At 48.1% G+C, this 18,689-nt stretch overlaps 1 protein-coding gene across 26 annotated transcripts in view; it reads right to left on the bottom strand.

The window, feature by feature from the left end:
* The window catches only part of ARPP21 (cAMP regulated phosphoprotein 21), a 157,469-nt gene that overhangs the window by 58,800 nt on the left and 79,980 nt on the right, over nucleotides 1-18,689 (bottom strand). For 16 of the 26 annotated variants that reach the window (XM_086720359.1, XM_086720355.1, XM_086720365.1 and 13 more), the window contains 4 exons: nucleotides 16,386-16,618; nucleotides 9,235-9,465; nucleotides 1,364-1,545; nucleotides 141-245 (listed from right to left, as the gene is read on the bottom strand). In XM_086720359.1, coding sequence (XP_086576485.1) covers nucleotides 141-245; nucleotides 1,364-1,545; nucleotides 9,235-9,465; nucleotides 16,386-16,618 — 751 coding nt within the window. The remainder of the gene's footprint in view (nucleotides 1-140; nucleotides 246-1,363; nucleotides 1,546-9,234; nucleotides 9,466-16,385; nucleotides 16,619-18,689) is intronic. The other 10 variants (XM_086720364.1, XM_086720366.1, XM_086720368.1 and 7 more) reach the window with 5 other exon arrangements.

Below are 18,689 nucleotides of genomic sequence, written 5' to 3'. Positions count from 1 at the left end.
TGGAATGAGACACTCACGTATGCCCCCCTCACGGTCAGCCCGGGGCACCCACCCAGCGTCAGCCAGCCCCGCACAGGACAGGAGTAAAACCAGCCAACATGCGCTCCCGGGGACAAGGTCACAAGCATGTCATACAGTACCATGGGGAACTGCTGCGTTGGAGACACAGGCAGGAGATGCTGGGGAGGAAGAGAGACCGCTGGGTATTGCACTGACTGAGAGGAAGCCTGTAGCCCCTGCACCGACTGGAGGAAAGAGAAAGCTGATCAGGTAACAGGGAAGCACGGGGGGGCAGCAATCCCACAGGAAGGCTGCCTCACCGGAAGCCCACCACATCCCTATGGGTCCTCTTGGCTCGGCGCACCCCCGAGAGGGGAGCCAGCCACCAACGGAAGGTCAAAGCCATGCAGACCCCAGCCAGCCAGCCTCGCAGGAGGCATGTTTGCACAGAGTGATCACTCCTTTAAGAAGTTACTGCAATATGGCGGCGCCTGCGTGACTCCTTCTCGGTGAATTAAGTGTCTGACTTTGGCTCAGGTCATGATCTGACATTTCAGGAGTTCGAGCCCGGCGTCGGGCTCTGTGCTGACAGCTCAGAGCCTGGAGCCTGCTTCGGATTCTGTGTCTCCCTCTCTCTCTGCTCCTCCCCCACTTGCTCGCTCTCTCTCTCTCTCTCTCCCCCAAATATAAACGTTAAGAATATGAAAATAAAAGAAGTTACTGAAATATATTTCATGTCACTGTGGTTAGCTGACTCTAACGGGTCTAACAATACTGCCCAAGGACTAAAAAGTAAGGGTTTTCAGAAAAATACCAACGAGGTTCACTCTGGAAACCTACTTGGGACGCTACAGTTTTCTGTCCCCACTTCCACGTGGTGCCCTCCGAAAGGAGGGCCCCTGCGCATCTCTCAATGAACAGCCGGGCCACCCCCGAACGAACTGATTTCTGTTCTTGCCATTGATAAAGTGTTCAGTACGATCCCTTTGCAGCCATGAGCCCGCGGCCTGTGTTGGGAATGAATGAGCCAGGCGACCCAAAGGCCTGGTTGAAGTTATGAGTTCAGCCTCCAAGACGGGCTCCTTGATGCAGAAAAAACAGCATCCAGACCTAAGAAAGAACTTGGCAGTGTGCTCGCTAAGCAGATCACTGGCTGGGGCATTCACGTCTATCGAAACTGAAGGATCCAGATGAAATCTTGTCAACGGGCCGTCAAGGGCTCTAGGCTGGTTTTATTTACGAGCGGGTGGAGGTGAGCCCAGTGGCAAATATCCCCTCTTCCCGAGGCACCGCTTGCTGCTCTGAGGACTGTGCACCTTTGTCCTGGAACACTCCCCCTCCCCGCCTTCCCGCCAGCTCCTACCTGAGTGACCAGCGGGCCCGCCAAGTGTGGCTGGGGTGGCTGCACCTGCTGCTGTGGCTGAGGAGAGGGCTGCTGCTGTGGCGGCTGCTGGGACTGCCCCATCATGGTGCCTCGCAGGGGCTGCTGGCTGCTGGGGGGGTTGTATATGGCAGGGGTTCCGTCGGGATTCACAAAGGGCTGGCCTGCAACGGAATCACCGCTTGGTTCAGATGAGCTCCTCAGACAGTCCTTTAGCAGGAAGAGCCGTGTGAGAAGAGACCCCAGACGGCACGTAAGGTAAAGGGGCAGGGCAGTGGACATCCAGGACACCAGAACCTTCACGGGCGTGAAGACTTCCCTGTTGATGACCTATCCGGTTAAGCTAGCTAACTGAGTTAAGCCCGGAGCAATTTGAGAAGCAACAAATAAATCCACTGCCTTCGGGGAGATTTGCTAACGCTAAGCGCATCTGGGTGCAGACGCACACACTGAGAGGCACACGCTGAGAGACAAGGCTGCTTTCCGTTGACCCAGCACCAGCCACACTGGGTCACACGTTATTTAGCCACACACGTGTTTCGCTTCCACTCACCCTGCCGCCAACTCAGAACCACGATCAGTTCTACCGATACGTACACACCAGGGCACACGCCAGCCACAGACTCACTTCTCTGAACAGAAGCAACACGGACAATGCAGGGGCTTAGGCTCGAAAGGTGACGTGTAACAAGAGCATCACAGCATCATCGCGTAACAGCGGAGCGAATGCACATGATTTTGCCCTTGGAAATAACGGCGTGGCGCACTATGATTATTACCACTGTTTGAGGAGGGTTTTACGGTTGACAAAATAGGGGCGCGGGACCCTCAGCCGGACTCTGGCAGGAAGGAAAGTGTCATCTCCCCGGTCGCAGAAGAGGCAACGGGGGCCCACCGGAAAGGTTATGGGGAAGGAGGACGGAAGAGGGGAGGCGGGGAAAAAGCAGCAGACAGAAGAGGAGGAAAAGGAAGGTGGAGGAGAGAACAAATCAGGTGCCAGTGTGGCAGGCACAGGGACGGGCTCACACACATGAGCTCAGCAACTCCAGTGAGCTCACGTGATCTCATTCCACTTTAGACACAAAAAAACTAGGGCTCAGATGGACCACGCAACTCATTCAGGAAGTGAGGGCCAGGAAACGGCCCCAGTCAGAATGACTCCTAAGTCTTCCCACTGCACCAAATAACTTGAGTGGATTATCCCCGTTTACGTCACGTGTCCAGGCTACAGTGAGATACGATGAAAAACGTCCAATAGTGCCTGAGAAATCCTTAATGTGTGAGAAGGCAGGAGGGGTGGGGGCTGTGTTTCAAGGTGGGATCACGCTCAGGACTGGCAGATAAAGACCGAGAAGAATCAGAATATCCGGCTTCGCATTTGAGATGTCAGAAGCAGTTTCACAAGCACAGCGTCTCAAGCCTCCCCCTACATGGTTCTGGTAAGTGGGGTCCCCGAGAGCACTCTTGTCCAGTGCAGGCAGCTTGTGACAGCTGAGAAAGGCAGGCTTTTTCATTAAAAATATATATGAAAAACAACCAAAGGTCGTCAGTGGTGTGAGGAAAGTTAGCAACAAAGTAGAACAGGTCAGAGAGTGAACATACAGAAGCTGAATTCTAGTGAAAAAAAAAAACAAAAACAAAAAAACCAAACAAACAAAAAAAACAAACCCAGTGCACGGTATTCAACAAGAACAGACTGTTATAAAATGGGAGCTAATTAGCTAATGTAAGGTAAGTAAAAGAAACCAGGCCCCGAAGGGTAGCAACTATGGAAATACACAACTGCATTTCGAATACATTCAAGGTCAGACACCACTAAACGGTAACGGAAGCGTGAATGGTGGGACCTCTAATGGGGGCAGGAGGGAGCCCGCCAGGAGACTAGACGTGTTCTCCGTCTCCTTCCTGGCAGTGTTCACACAGGTGTTCCTATACTCAAACACCTACCAAGGCCACACGCCTGGTGTGTGCGTTTTATGAATTACGGCGAGAAAATATTCTGGAGTAGGGCTGGAAGGCAGAAGCTGGGGTCGTAGGTGGAGCCAAAGACTTGATTTCAGCCCGGTGGGGAACTGGAAGGGGAGATTAGTGTTCCCCATCACTAGCCCACAATTTCAGCCCAGATATACTGGTGTGTGTGTGTGTGTGTGTGTGTGTGTGTGTGAGAGAGAGAGAGAGAGAGAGAGAGAGAGAGAGAGACATGGCCTTTCCACGCTGCATATTCATGAACGTACCTGCCAGAAAAGTTCTGACAACAGTTTCATAACCATTCACCATGTGCTGGGACGGAAAAGCAAATGCGCCAGCATTAGAGTCACAGAACAATGACTCAATTTAGAGGTATTTAAAATATTAATGTTCTTCCTGGGTACTTGTTTTCCCATCACTGCCATTTAATTTTAGCTCCATTTCATTGTTTTAAGTCCTATTTTCTTTTTTTCGGAAATAACTTCCTTCTGGTCTTAAAATCCGCAAGCCATTTTTCCTCCCCCAAAGCAGCAATTGGGGAAAAATGGAAAAAAAAAAAAAAGTTCAATTTCCAAAAATCTATCCGCCTATTTAGTGTTCGAATTCTTAGCCCCCCTCCCCTTTTTGGAATTGGAAAAAGATGAGAGGAAAATTTTAGAGACCTAGCGTTGAAAAAAATGCTCGCAATAACTTCATCAGAAGTCATTTCAAACTCAGTCCCATTCTGGGGCGCCTGGGTGGCTCGGTCGGTTGAGCGTCTGACTTTTTATTTCAGCTCAGGTCGTGATCCCGGGATCACGGGATCAAGCCCTGGGTCGGTCTCCATGCTTCCACGCTGAGCCTGATTCTCTCTCTCTTCCCCTCTCTCTACCCCTACCCTCCCTCTCTAAAAAAGAGAAAAAACAAATAAGTCTCATTCTACGCACACACACACGCACACGCACGCACACACACACGCACAGATGGAAAGTAAAAAGAAAACAATCTTTGCTAGATTTTCTACAACTTCCAATTTACCCCGGTGAGAAGTAAGGTAGCATGAAAAACGGACCATAATGAGGGTGAAAAACATAACTGCAAATTATTCAGATGTCCTTTTTGATACATTTTAGATCCTCTGTGTGAAATAGTATTAATGTGCTATGAACCGGACAAAAGAAATGCCTCCAAATAATTGCATATGAAGAGTACTAAGAGCTCCCTGGGGTAGAGAGAGGTAGCAGGTTCTTCTAGAAGGGAAGACAGCGTAAAAGGCAGCTATTAGGCTCACTAAGGAGGGGTGGAAAGAAGTGAGGAAAGGAAACTGGCAAGATGTATGCCAGGAAGAGAACGAAAACAATTTCCCGAGAGAGCTAGGACAGGTGACTGTTGGTTTTCAAGTCAGGCAACAGTCGCCTCCCTAGATGCTGCCGTTCCTGCCAATCCAGATGCAATTACAGCTGAATACAGGCAATTAGTTTGAATGACAGCTGCTGAGGACCAAAGGGGCCAGAAAGACTAGTTGGCCCTAGGACTAGCCAGCTTAGAAGAGATTTTCATGTCAGAAACTGCTGAAGCTTACCCGGCAGGCCCTGGCAGGTGCACTGGCACAGGTAAAGGGTGCAGGGGGCAGAGGTAAGCCGGGGTGCCGGGAGCTGGGCCAGGGCCGAACGCTCATTGCCCTCAACTACAAGGGTTCTTGGTTCTTGCTTCTTGGTTTCGAGCCCCCCCGCCCAGCTGTGTGCCCCTTAGGTGGAAAAGTTCTCCACTCCCCACGTCATCATGAATAATGTGCAGGAGATGCTATCTTATTCGTATAAAATTATTGAGCACCTGCATGAGAACGCGGACCAGGTTATCCGTTCCAGGGATGCCAGACAAAACAAACACAAAAACTTGAGTCTCATCCCTCCCCACAAAGAGCTTATAAATACGCTCGTAATGAGGAAAGGAACCCAAGGGCAATTCACACTCGAAGCCAAGTAATCAAACGCTCTTAGTTTCTAACACCAGCACATTTCTGCCATGTACTTGGCAGGAGGGTTTTTATTCAAAGAGATGGAGAGGGCATAAAAAAAAAAAATAGTTTCCTTTCCTAGTCCTTAGAAGGTGGCGGATCCAATTATAGAGATGCCACTGGTTATGGACGGGCGAGGGTTAACTCAGATGTTGCAAAGATACGTTTACAGACAGCACACGAGAACGTCTCGGCGCGTTTCAGAAGGAGGTGGAAGCAATTCGGATAAACAGGTGCCAGAAGTCCTGTGAGAAACAAGAAGTATGGTGTTATGGGAGCCCATCAGGGGCATTGGAAAGCCATGAGCCCTAAAAGGCTGCTCACAGCAAAGTCCCAGCCAATGGCAGGCCCGCACCTCACACGCGCGTGCATTTGCACGCGATGAAAACAAAGCAAAATGGTCAAACACCATCCGAGGGCATTAACGCGTGCTTGGGGGATGTTAATGCCCGTTGGCATCTCCGGGTAGCTCTGAATTGAAAGAAAGCGGCCGGACAAAGATGAGCTTTCCGCTCAACCTCTCCGAAAGGAGATGGGACCCAAGGCAGCAGGAGGATCAAACTCAGGAGTCCAACTCAGGCTTGCCTCGTGAGCGTGAGTATGTTCTACGGGGATAACTCTGAAAAAAGCGCAACATCCAGTTGCCTGCAAAGCAACGAAAGGAGAGGCCAGAGGTCCTGACTTAACAACAGACCAGTGGAGAGCCGAGCCTGAGGCCGGACAAAATAAAAAGCTGGGACTGCACTCGAGGAATTGCAAGAATATACGCGGTGGCTTTGCTATTGGGCTGCCAAATACGCGGTACTTGGGATGCTGACACGGGAAGATTCGTGCTGTTTCGTTTGTTAGGAGTGACTGGCAGGCCCCTTAGTGTCTTGCCACTATTGCGTCTTATGCCTGCCGAAGACAGATGACTTTAGACAGGTCAACAAAAAGCGGAGTCAGACCTATCAGCACAGAGAGCGAAACCAGTGGCGGCCAGAGGGAGGGGGGAAGAGGAGATGGGCAAAACGGGTGAGGGGACGTGGGAGGTACAGGCTCCCGGCCTTGGAATGAAAGAATCGTGGGAAAGAAAGACACCGCCTAGAGAATGCGGTCAGCGATGCTGTACTGGTGCCGGATGGGGACGCACGGTGGCCAACGCTTGTGGCAGCTGAATCACATCAGCGCGTCAACTAATGTAGCGATACGTGTCAACCAGCCTCAAACTTCCAAAAAAATTAAAGACGTACTTTGGGGCACCAGGGTGGCTCAGTCGGTTAAGCGTCCGACTCTTGATGTCGGCTCAGGTCGGGATCTCATGGTTCTTGGTTTCGAGCCCCCCCCACCCCGCCCCGCCCCGTCCAGCGCTGTGCTGACAGCGTGGGGTTCTCTCTCCCTCGCTCACTGCCCCAATAAATACAAACATTTAAAAAAATCCGCAAAATCCAGCTGTTTTGTCTTCGTTCTATCCAAGAGCCACATTCTCAAACAGATAAAAAAAAAAAGACCTGTCCTACTAACCACATCAGTGCATCGTGGGTATACCATGGGGCGTTATTTCGACACTACGCAATTATTGAGCATCTGTGCGTAAGCACACTGCCTAACGCTACTTTGTTATCTACTCTAGTGATGTAAAAAAAAAAAAAATGGCCAAGGATGGCCCCTTCCCGTAAGGAACTTATAAATGTACTGCTAACGAGGCAATGAATCCAAGGACTACCCACACAAGAAGCAAAGTAGTCACATGCTTCTTGGTTGCTAGTACCAAAGAATTTCTACCATGTTCGGCAGAAGGGTATTTAGGGAAGGGCGAGAGGCGTGGACTTCAGGGGTCCACAGCAATGACACGGAAAGAGGAGTTCCGGCCCCCAGGAGGCAAATTTCCGGTTTCAGTTGTAGGTCACATGAGACTGAATAGACAGGTGGGGAGATAGACAGACAGACGTGCACCCATATACACCCCGCACATAAAGATACACCTTACATCCCATCACTCAACCATGGTATACGAGATATTAACACATTTTCTTCCTGGTCTTGGGATATTTTAATGTCTAGTATCTGTTGGGTCAGGGACGTGTTTATGGAGAAACTGTTCAACGGTGTTATTAGATCCTTTTCCTCACTTAAGATCCTTTTTCCAAGGAGATATTTTGGCAACAGCTCTAAATGACTGGATCCAAGGAATCAGAATTGGAAGCTGGCCCCAGAAAGCACTTTGTTTCTTTTTCTAGAAGCAAGATTATACAGGATAATATACACAAAACACAGCTCGACCATTATATCATCACAAGTAATATTACTTCATTACGCCCTAAAAAATAATTCTGTTGAGCTTTTTTGCTTAAAACAAACAAGGCACAGCAATTCTGCTTAAAACAAATGACTCAAAACTAATGCTTCTGTGTGTTCTTGTCTGCAAGTCCTCCGTCTCAATTAAAAGTGAAGGGATTTAAGCCAACAGAGTCAGACCATACTTCGATCAGTGCCCAGAGAAATGAATATAATCCTGGTTTTCTTTTAATTTGCTTTTAGTGCTTACAACGATCCAAATAAAATAAAAGCAATCTAATATTCTCCTTAGAAGTATCTATTCCGAAAGCTTTCAAATGGTTTTCAATAAAATGATTATGCCTTCTTTTCCCTCAAGCTTATGGCATTTTCAAAACGTCTCAAACACCGTGCCTTGAGAATGTGCCATATGTTTTCATGAAAACGTGGCAATTATTCAAGTAACTATTTTACTATCATTCTCATGTTTCTCTGCATTTCCTAATTACTAGGAGTGCTATCTATGTGAGAAGATTGAGTCAGATCCCTTTTACAAGGTTCTCGTTCACTTTTGCATTTTCAAGTGTCGTGAATCAAGGACACACACTGGAATCATCTAAACCAAACCTCAGACATACTTTGAGACGATTCAATGTTTTTCCAGTTACCTATAAAGGCTTCCAAAAAAGTGACCAGCCAATGTGAAGCCTTCTAACCCAGGGTTTCCAACCACAGCACTACTGACATTTTGGGCTGGATCGTTCTCCGCTAGATGGGGCCGCTCTATGCCCTGGAGGATGCTTAGCGGCCCCTCTGGCCTCTACCTTCTTAGACGCCAGTAGCAGCCCCCTCCTCCGTTGGCCAAGATCATCAGAATGTCTGTGGATATTGCCAAATGGCCTTGGAGGCATGGCCATAATTGCCCTTGTTTGAGAAGCTTCCCACATGGGGGCAGATGCTTATTAGCCTATTTCCTCAATGATCTGGGTCCTTTGGAATCAGTGTGGAAATTAAGTGGTCAGTTAAGACCACTTCGAAAAGAAAGAACCACTCATCATTGGAAGAAGGGTACTCACGAAGTTAACAATTTTCCGAACCTCACCAAAACCAGTCTAGTCCTAAAAATCCCTAAAATATGCAAGAATTTTCTCCCTGTCCTATTTGCTATTCCTTATTCCTCAGCAGGAAATGGGTGAAGTTCTAAGGCCAGAAAGCAACGTCTATAGGTAAGAATCTGCTACGTGTCCCAACCGATGTCTCAAGTTCGTGAAATATCTTGGATGCAAGAACACTTATGACAAAAAAACAGACTGGCCCGGGATTTAGTCCACAAAACACTGCATTTTAATTAGTATTTCCCAGCTCATCAACTTCACGGTTTCTGATCTTAGCTCCCAGGAATACATGAAACCCACCACAGTCAAGGCAAGAGGACAGAGAGACAAGTGGATATTTCTGGGAAGAATCTAGATTGATAACTACACAAAAATATTGGTATCGGTACAGAGACAGAGGTGACAGCTATAGATCCGTTCTTCCTAAATCGAGAAACTTGCTGCCGAATTTATAAGCTCAAACACATGCACAGAACTCTGACCTTGAGCCCCTGCCGTCGCAGAGGGAAGGAACTAACCTGTATGCGGGTTGAGCAGGATGCTTCCGGGCGGGATGCCTGTCGCAGCCTCGAGTGGAAGGAGGATGTAGCTGGTGCTAGGGGCGGCCTGGCCCCCTCCTCCGTTCTCGGGATAGGGCACACAACCAGGAGAGCCGGTGGACACGCTTGGGGCCAGGGGCGCGCTCTGCAGAGGTGCGTGGGTGCGGGGCAGCGACCCGGAGGAGCCTGTGCTGCTGTTAGACTCAGAGCCTGCCACAGAGAAATGGATCAGGAAATCATCCAACACGGAGGGCTCAGGCTCCAAAGGCTTAGTTTACATAATCCATCCTTAAAGAATGTGAGGTGCCTGCCGCGGGACCAGAGCGCCGACAAATATGTCCCTCCAACATTTGGGGCTCACATGTTATTGAGATGTTTGCTACATATTTTTCAGACGTGTCCACTTCTTGGGAATGGGCACTCTCTTTCAGCCGCCCACATGCCCCTAGGGTGGTACACTGGTAAATGGTACCCTAAAGCTGGGGACTCAGCGCCCGGAGACACCCATCACCCTGCGTAATTAAAGCCAGAAGCCCATCCTACTGGAGTTAGGAGAAGAAAACGCCAGGTGGATATGAAAGAGACGGCAGTCTGAGAAGGAGTCAGTCCTGGAATGTGCTGATCCCGGGCCTGTCTCTAAGGTACTGGTTCTCCAACATGCCCCAAAAGCTGCATTTTGAAAGGGCGTGGCTAGGAATAATCTCTTCCCCTCAGATGTGAGTAGAGGAAACTAGATCATGCCAATGGAGGGTGCATAAGATGCACATTTCACATGTTCACAGAAATCCTATTAATAGGAGGTCTGTGGACTCTGTAATTTGCAAACATGTAGGTAACTAGATGCCAAGGTGGCATCGAACACAACGACCTCCCTCTCCCTGCACTGTGGACAAAGAGACACCTGCTATACCCCACATCCGTTAGGCACTACCTGTCCTTCACCATGACCACAGCCAAGCAGTTCCGGCCACCCTTGACCATGGCTGTTCTGGGCACGGAATATTAACCGGAGCATCGGAGAGAAAAGGCACCAAGCAACATTTCTGGATCAGTGAATTCTAACAGATGATTTGGATGGTACCATAGGTGGCAAGAACGGAGTACGAGAAGATTTTGAAGTTATGAGCCCACGACTCTCAGTTTATGTCATTCATATGCACTCTTCTGTGTCATTGAAGGAGACATATTAAGGAAGCGCTAACATTGTTTTCAAGACGCTAAAATGCGCCCGTGAGTTCAACTGGAGACCTTTAAAAACAAGTGGTAGGGATACGGCACGTCATTGCAGAGAAGAGGGGCCATCTGAGAGAGCTTGGAGAAGGAGGACATAGTTGTGGAGAAGGACAGTGATGTTTATGGAGCACTTAGTATGTGCAAACACCTGGAAACACCAGTGTGCAATACCGTGCCCCTCCATCAGCTGGAGAAGAGCAACACCTTCATCAGGAACAATGAGAAGGCGATGCAAAGATGATGTGAAGAATCGGATTCCACAGGGTAGAAGGATAGGAAGGAAAGCAACTTAGCTTAAACTCCCAACACTTGCAAAGATGGAGACCGCGATCCCTCCTTAGGGGGGTGGTTCAGCAGCCACGACGCAGCCAGGGTTCGTAACTGGCCTTGCTGCTGCCTTGCATCCAGCTTTTTAAGAGCCCGTAACCATCTACGTACAATCTACGTTCTACGCATAGAACAATCTAGAACAATCTACGTTCTACGCGTAGCCAGCATTCCCAAAGTTCTTGATCCGGAATGCATGCCAGCCATGGTGATAAAGGGCACAGGATGAGAAGCGTTCAAAGGCTGGTTAAAAAAATGAAATTGATATTTGAGAACTTTACGACTTTCGTGCTGAGAGTTGAAGTGTGTCCTGTCTCCTTCGCTCAGGGACTGACATGATAACTGTGCAAATATTTAACCAGTATATCTGTGTGACAAGCACTGTGCTAATCGCTCTGTGTGAATTATCCAATCTCGTTTCACAGCGACCTCGTTTTGAAAGTGAGAATCAATCCTCAGAGATGTTAAGTCAATTTCCCAAGCATACTTCTTGCGTGGCAGACTCTGGGTTCAAACCCAGCCAATGCGGTCCCATGGACCACGCCCCATGCCCGGGGTCACTTGAGCGACATACAGGTGGGGCCAGGGCCCCGACCAGGCCTGTGCCAAGTACTAGGAGACACTGCACAGAAAGCTAATGGCTGCCCCCAGTGAGATGCTCAGAAGTTGAAGCTGGACCCCAAAGGGCAGCTGGCAGAAGGTATGGTGACAAAGCATCAGGGAGACGAATGGAGGACTCTGGTGAAGGCTCAAGAGACAGACAGGAGGGGCACCTGGGTGACTCAGTTGGTGACGCATCCAACTCTTGGTTTCGGCTCCGGTCATGATCTCACAGCTCATGGGTTTGAGCCCCAAGTCAGCTCATTGGGATTCTCTCTCTCTCTGTGTGTGCCCCTCCCCCACTTGTGTTCTCTCTCCCTCTCTCTCAAAATAAATAAATAAACTTTAAAAAGATAGAGAGAAAGGAAAAGAGCAAAGTGGCAGTGGGGTGGGGGGTGGGGATTGTATGATAGATGAGGAGGCAAAGCAAAATGGAAAACTGACCGGGCAGAAGGGAAGAATGAACAGACTCCCTTTGCTTAAGGGAGCACTTGCTCCCCAGGAAGCATCGTGAGTTTTAGTTCTAGTCATGCCACAGACCAGCTGTGTTTTCTTCGTGAACTGACCACTTCTTTAGACCTCAGTATCCTCTTCTGTAAAATATAAGCCACCGGACAAAATGGTGAGTCGCTGTGACGACGATGGCCTTGAGGTTCCCCTTAGCTTGACCAAACTTTAGACTGGTTTCTTCCGAAGGACAGTCCCCCTACCTCTCATTTATTTGAGGGGGTCTGCCCCTTTCAGGTGTAACTCTTCCGCAAGCCTCTTAACCAGTTTTACAAGCCAGGCACGTCTTTCAGGAGGATTTGGGGGCCATCCCTTTGAAATGTAATAATCAAGACAAGTGGTGCCCTTGTCTGCCAGTTTCTGTGGGCGGGTGGAAAGAAGACTGACTTTGATAAGCACCAATTAGCAAAGATGGCTTAGTCAAATTCACCAACCACCTGGTTTGGTCTACTGTTCCCTGGTGCTTATCTAGCACCTTCCTCCAGCACTTAAACCCCCCTGCAGGGGTGCCTGGGTGGCTCAGTTGGTTAGGCATCCAACTCTTGATCTTAGCTCAGGTCTTGAACTCAAGAGTCGTGAGTTCAAGCCCCATGTTGGGCTCAGTGCTGGGCATGAAGCCTACTTAAAAAAAAAAAACAATGGGCGTGCCTGGGTGGCTCAGTCGGTTAAGCATCCTCCTCAATTTTGGCTCAGGTCATGATCTCATGGTCCGTGGGATCGAGCCCCAAGTCGGGCTCTGCAATAACAGCTCGAAGCCTGCTGGAGATTCTCTCCCTCTCTCTCTGCCCCTCCACCACGCATGCTTTCTCTCAAAATAAATAAATAAACTTAAAAAAAAAAAAACTTCCCCTGCAATTCATTGGTGCATGGTTAATTTTAGCGTTTCTCCCCTGGCACAATAGTCTTGACCCCAATAGCAACAGTTATGAATAGAACATTCCTTGCCTGTTTATCTCGTCTGATGCAATTCCTCCTTTATATGGACCCTGAGCCATAAGTCTTTTTCTCTGAATCAACAACTCAAGAAAATCTTTCCAGATTCAGGGGTCAGAATTCAGTAGAGTGACCCAAAGCTTCTGAGATGACAAGGAGAAAGAGAACATCCTGGATGCATTGGGGTCGTAATGAAAATAAACATACGGAAGAGGAAGTGATAGAAAGAGGAGGTGTCTTACATCGGCTCTAAAAACACTCCAGAACCTTTGCCTCCAGAAAACCAAATGGCACGCCACGGAAAATTACTAACACAAAATACGAGGGTCTCTTATGTCTCCAGAGCTGGTGTTCCCAAAGCTTGGTTTGAAAACAGGCAATCTGTGCTTTCACAAATCCTCCAGGAGATTCTGGGGCAGCTGAAGCCGAGAACCCCTGCTCCGGAAATGGAGACAGGAAGACGGTAAGACGGCGTCGATCGCGTGGCCAGGGTGGAAAGAAAGAGACATCATCACTTCCCAGCCACATCGCCACGACCAAGAAGCAGCTGAGGTTAGGATAGGAGCATCTTTCCAGTCCCCTCCACCAGGAGGAGGTGATGACAGGATGACATCCTCTACCTCCCGAGCTGGGCCCCGGGCCTCCGGCAGGCGACCACCTCTAAGCTCAGTGGCGTGGATGCCTTAGGGGAAAGACAGCCCAGGCCTTAGCAGAGCAGGTGGCTTTCTGTGCATTCAGACTTCAGCAAAAAGCTCCTTCCAAAATGTAGGGAAACAGGTTCCCACCTGGAGAAGGTCTCATTATTATCTATTTAAAGCTCGAACCTATGTAATTAGAGCCGGGGAAGAGTAACTTAAATGTCATAACTCCAGGCTTGGTTTCTGAAAGGTCAAAAAAAAGTTTGCAATTCCACTGTGAGTAATGAGGCAAAAAAATGGAAAACTTGTGCTGTTCTGAGGATCCGTGACAGCAAAACTGACAGCTTTGCTTCATAAAACCATCTTGGGAAATTGTAAGTTTGTTTTGACATTCTATCTTGATCGCCTTTAATTTTTTTTCTTTTTTGCCTTCCGTTGCTGCACCTTGACAAGCTTTCAAAAGGAGACACTTAGATTAAAAGGAAAAAAAAAAATGTCTGAAGCACTTACAATTTCTAATCATTCTTCAAAGAACATGGCATTTTAGCATTCTCGAAGTGTTTTAAATGTTTCCAAAGAGCTTTTCTCTGGAAGTGATTGGGGGGTTGGTGCATGGAGAATGACGATTAATTTAAAAATCTTAAGAGCCCTTTCGGTGTGCTGGAATTTTTAAGTGCACCATTTAAGGTCCTTGGTTTCTGCATTTTAAGGAGATTTAAAACGATTTAACCTTTCTTAGTGTGCAAGGGCTCAAGTGCACCACAGTGGGTTTTCTTGACTTCAGTTGCTGCAATAGTGGGAGCAATTGAGCTCCCTTACTTTCTTAATTAGAGTAAGAAAGCAAGAATTCACCAATTGGTGAGATGACAGAAGACAGAAGGCGGTGTGAGCCACCTGTGTCTTTCCGAGGAGCAAGAGATATGTACACAGATACGGTAGTGGCCGTCACCAAATGCTATTAATTTTCTGCCCCTATGGGAGAACACGAGATGATTTCTTAGGACATTTTCAACATCATCATTAGGGGAAACCATTAGCAGGACCCTGGATTTCGCAGAGAGCGCCCCCTAGCGGGAGTGTGAAACGCCGTTAGGAAAGCGTTCACAATAGGGACAACCCACGTCTAACCTCCGGGTGGTGTTGGCCGTTCCGCGCCCCGCTCCCTGCCCTGCAACCCCAGGTCTGTGATCGCACCCCCAGTATGTCCTGACGCCCGGGACGTGTCGCTGAACCGCAGCTCTCCACCCCCACCCTAGCTCCGAACCCTCGGAGGCAAAATCGAAGCCAAACGGAAACGCTACGTACTAAAACCACACGTCAGTTCGTGGAGAGCTGCTAAAAATGGTTGCCTGTCAGCTTCCTGGGATTCTAAGAGGTATTTTGATGGAGAACATTTGGAAATCAGGTGAAAACAATGGCGAGGGATCCTTGGGAGCCAGAGGAGCTGGGAATGACAGACCATGATGGGTAGTTTTTGGACCCCTATGAACCCCGGGGGATTCATGCTTGCATCACTTTAAAGTTGTTTCCAGGTAATGGTTCTCATCATTGCCCGCCTCCCAAAGTCTGTCCATGCAACTTGAACCACCTACCTCCAAAGATCACTGTGCACTTGGAAGAAAAAAAAAAAAAAACAAACAAAAAACAACAGGAAAAGAAAAAAAAAAAAAAAAAGAACTCCAAGCCTCTCTCAGTCTCAGTCTCCTTATTTGCAAAGCAGGAATGGAGGCATTAAGTGGCAATAATAAAAATAAACATAGACTAGTGTTTGTGGAGGGCATATAACTTGCCAGGTATTATTCTAATTGCTATGCGTACATGAACTCTTTTAGCCTTTGCCATGAGCTTGCAATATAGGTACCACAATTATTCCCATGTCTTGGGTGGAGAAACGGAGACACAGATAGGTCAAATAACTTGCCCAACGATGACACTAACAGCGTGCCAAAGCAGGGACCACAACTATCCATGTTATAATCACCTTGCAATGTGAGGTTTTAAGAAACTAATCATAGCATTAAATTTTTAAAAAAATGGCTTCCTCGTGTTCATGTACAGGTGCCTTGGGAACCATTTTTATAGAAATAATTGAATTTAAACGTACGGTGGTTTGCTGGGGGGGGGTTACGGTAAAATTCTGTAACAGTTTACATATCACAGTGTGAAAGGTGAAATGATGTGGGGTCACTTACGTCAAGAGGTTTTTTTTTTTTTTTTTTTTTTTTTTTTTTAATTTTTTTTTTTCAATGTTTATTTATTTTTGGGACAGAGAGAGACAGAGCATGAACGGGGGAGGGGCAGAGAGAGAGGGAGACACAGAATCGGAAACAGGCTCCAGGCTCTGAGCCATCAGCCCAAAGCCTGACGCAGGGCTCGAACTCACGGATCGCGAGATCGTGACCTGGCTGAAGTCGGACACTTAACCGACTGCGCCACCCAGGCGCCCCCGTCAAGAGGTTTTAAAATGGACCCGGGGGGCCATTAAGGAGATGGGCGTCATACACCTTCTCACCTGTAGAACCATGAACTTTGGAGCTGGGCCCAACTGCAAACATGCCGGGGACGCAGCCCAAACACCTGCAAACTGCTACAGTTAAGAGAGAAACCAATTCTATTCAAGAGATCAGGGTTCTGCCTCCAACACCGATCAAAGATGCTTTGCAAACCACGTATACAACCTCTGACAGAGGTTCAGCGAGCGATCTGGCCTTGGCACACAGCGGGCAAGAGACGCTACTGGCATTTCAACGGCACCTTCTGACTTCCCGGCCATGCCAGCAATCACTACCCATTCATTCCAATTAATTAACTGGAAGCCAGAGGGAATGATGGCCGTATGGGTTGGGGAGAATCTGGGCAACAGCACAGGACACAAACCCATTCAGTACTAACTACCTGCTTTGGACAACTTCCCGGGGCTCCTGGTACTGGATGTGCTGTCGCCCCTGGTCAGCACCGTGATGCCCCCGAAACTTGCCGTCTTGGCCATGGCGGGCTTGAGATTGCGGTTGGAGCCATCAGAGTCCGTGCTGCTCCAGGGCCGGTGGTGGTCCGACCACTTGAGCTCATTCTCGGAGCTGCTCTGTCGACTCCCGGCTGCTCTCCCTGAGCCGTCTCTGTTGCCCCTGGAGCACAGCCATCAGAAAGATGCACAGGGACAGCGTTACCTTCCACGAGCCGCACGGGCACAGGGCGGGAACTTTCTTGGAAGAGCGGTCTACGCGAGACCCTTCTTGCAACCCTTTCCATCAACCCCGTCGCCCCACAAACAGTGCCACAAATACCTCGTTGATGTGTAGACAGATCACATGTCACACACAATGTAGGTGTTTACAAACAGAAAAGCCAAACCTAGAACTGTCACACCATCCCTCTGCCGGTGAAGGAGAAACAATTAGGGAAAAAAAAAACAAACCACATGGCATAAAACATAGTTGTTAACTTCTCTTGGGGAGAGGAGAGGAGGATAAACCCTCCTGACTCAAGTCAACAATGAATCAACGTTTGGGACCGATTATGATCTTGAATGATTCTAAAAGCAACTCTCACTGAAGAGAAGTTTTGGGTGTCCCTTTAGCGTGAAATACTTGGACCATGGGGAAACGCACCCAGAGCCGGTGAGGCCGTTCATTGTCTCCTACCTTTATGAAATGTCTATCTGAATTCATTAAGGCTTTGACAGCACAGAAATCACAGCAGTTTGACTCCATTAACTGAGGGTGTGAATTTTGCCCAGTGGGTTTAACCTTCGTGGGCAGAGGAAAGAGTCTTTCGATCCTTTTCACGTGGAAAAACTTGCGACAATAACACCACCAGGGTAAACACTATGCTGACACGAAACTTTCCAGGGGATCAGTGAAAATAACAAAAGCTCCATCGGTGAAAGAACCCATTGGTTCAAAATTCAAATTGAAAAAGAGTGAATGTGTGGGAAGAGATCCAATACCCAGGAGTGAATTTTGACGACTCCACAAGATCTCTAAGACACAAAATCACCAGCGTTTCATAGAGAAAGTTGATGAAATTTGCATTTTCATTGGTTTCCGATCTGTTTAAAGGGTACCTTCGTATTTTCACAGCTTTTCCTGCAGTTGGAAATAACACATGATTACAATACTCTAAGGTTCTCATGGACTATAAGTAAGTAAAGGGAACATAAATCACGGGCAATGGGTACAACCCCTAATTTCCTTATCCCTGAGCAACGTGACCTGCCCAAGTCTTGGTCCCAGTCTCACAGATGTCATCCCTAGCTCTGTCGTCTCCTCTTCTAAAGACAACAATAGACCGTGGAGAGGTTAGGAGTGAGCGCATCTCGTTGAAACACTCACCAGCCAAACTGTACAGAAGGTACACAGAAAACTTTAGGGGTTGTTTCAACTTTACTCACTAAACTTTTCCTTGGTTTTAGAAGAACTGAAGAAGGTAAATGGATCCAAGAGATAATAAAAATGAAAAGGCTAGGGGCGCCTGGGTGGCGCAGTCGGTTAAGCGTCCGACTTCAGCCAGGTCACGATCTCGCGGTCCGGGAGTTCGAGCCCCGCGTCGGGCTCTGGGCTGACGGCTCAGAGCCTGGAGCCTGTTTCCGATTCTGTGTCTCCCTCTCTCTCTGCCCCTCCCCCGTTCATGCTCTGTCTCTCTCTGTCCCAAAAATAAATAAAAAAAAAAAAAAAAAAAAAAAAAAACGTTGAAAAAAAAATGAAAAGGCTTGTCTGTGATTGCAACTTCGCATAAATGAGGGGAGGGCAGAAACCTCACACACAGAAAAGCACTCAGTGCCCTCCAGTCTTCTATCAATTTTACTTATATTCTCGCTGTTAGGACCTCAGGGATTGCTGGTTTCAGAAAGATGATCTCAAGAAAGACCAGACTGGGAGTAGAAAGTATCACACACCCAATGGCCAGGTGGCTTGAGTTCTTCAAACTCTTTTGAAATTCAAGAAAGCCAGAGGAGGGAGGGTGGAGGCGGGGGGGGGGGGGGGGGGGGAATAGCCTTTTCAAGGGTGTGGTGCTCCATTCCTGTTTTCCAGTTCCCAAATCAACTTTATTCTTTTTGCGTTTAATTCTGATTAATTTGACCCGACTTTGACAACGCTGGGCAAAATCATTATTTCGTAACGGTCAGCGCACCAGGGCTGTGACAATAATCTCACACGGAGCTAATTTAGAATATTCTGGGTAGGAAAAGATTTGGGG

Source organism: Puma concolor, chromosome C2, assembly GCF_028749965.1.
Source record: "Puma concolor isolate L17-30 chromosome C2, mPumCon1.1.hap2, whole genome shotgun sequence".
Classification (NCBI taxonomy): domain Eukaryota; kingdom Metazoa; phylum Chordata; class Mammalia; order Carnivora; family Felidae; genus Puma; species Puma concolor.
This window is presented reverse-complemented; position numbering and strand designations above follow the sequence as displayed.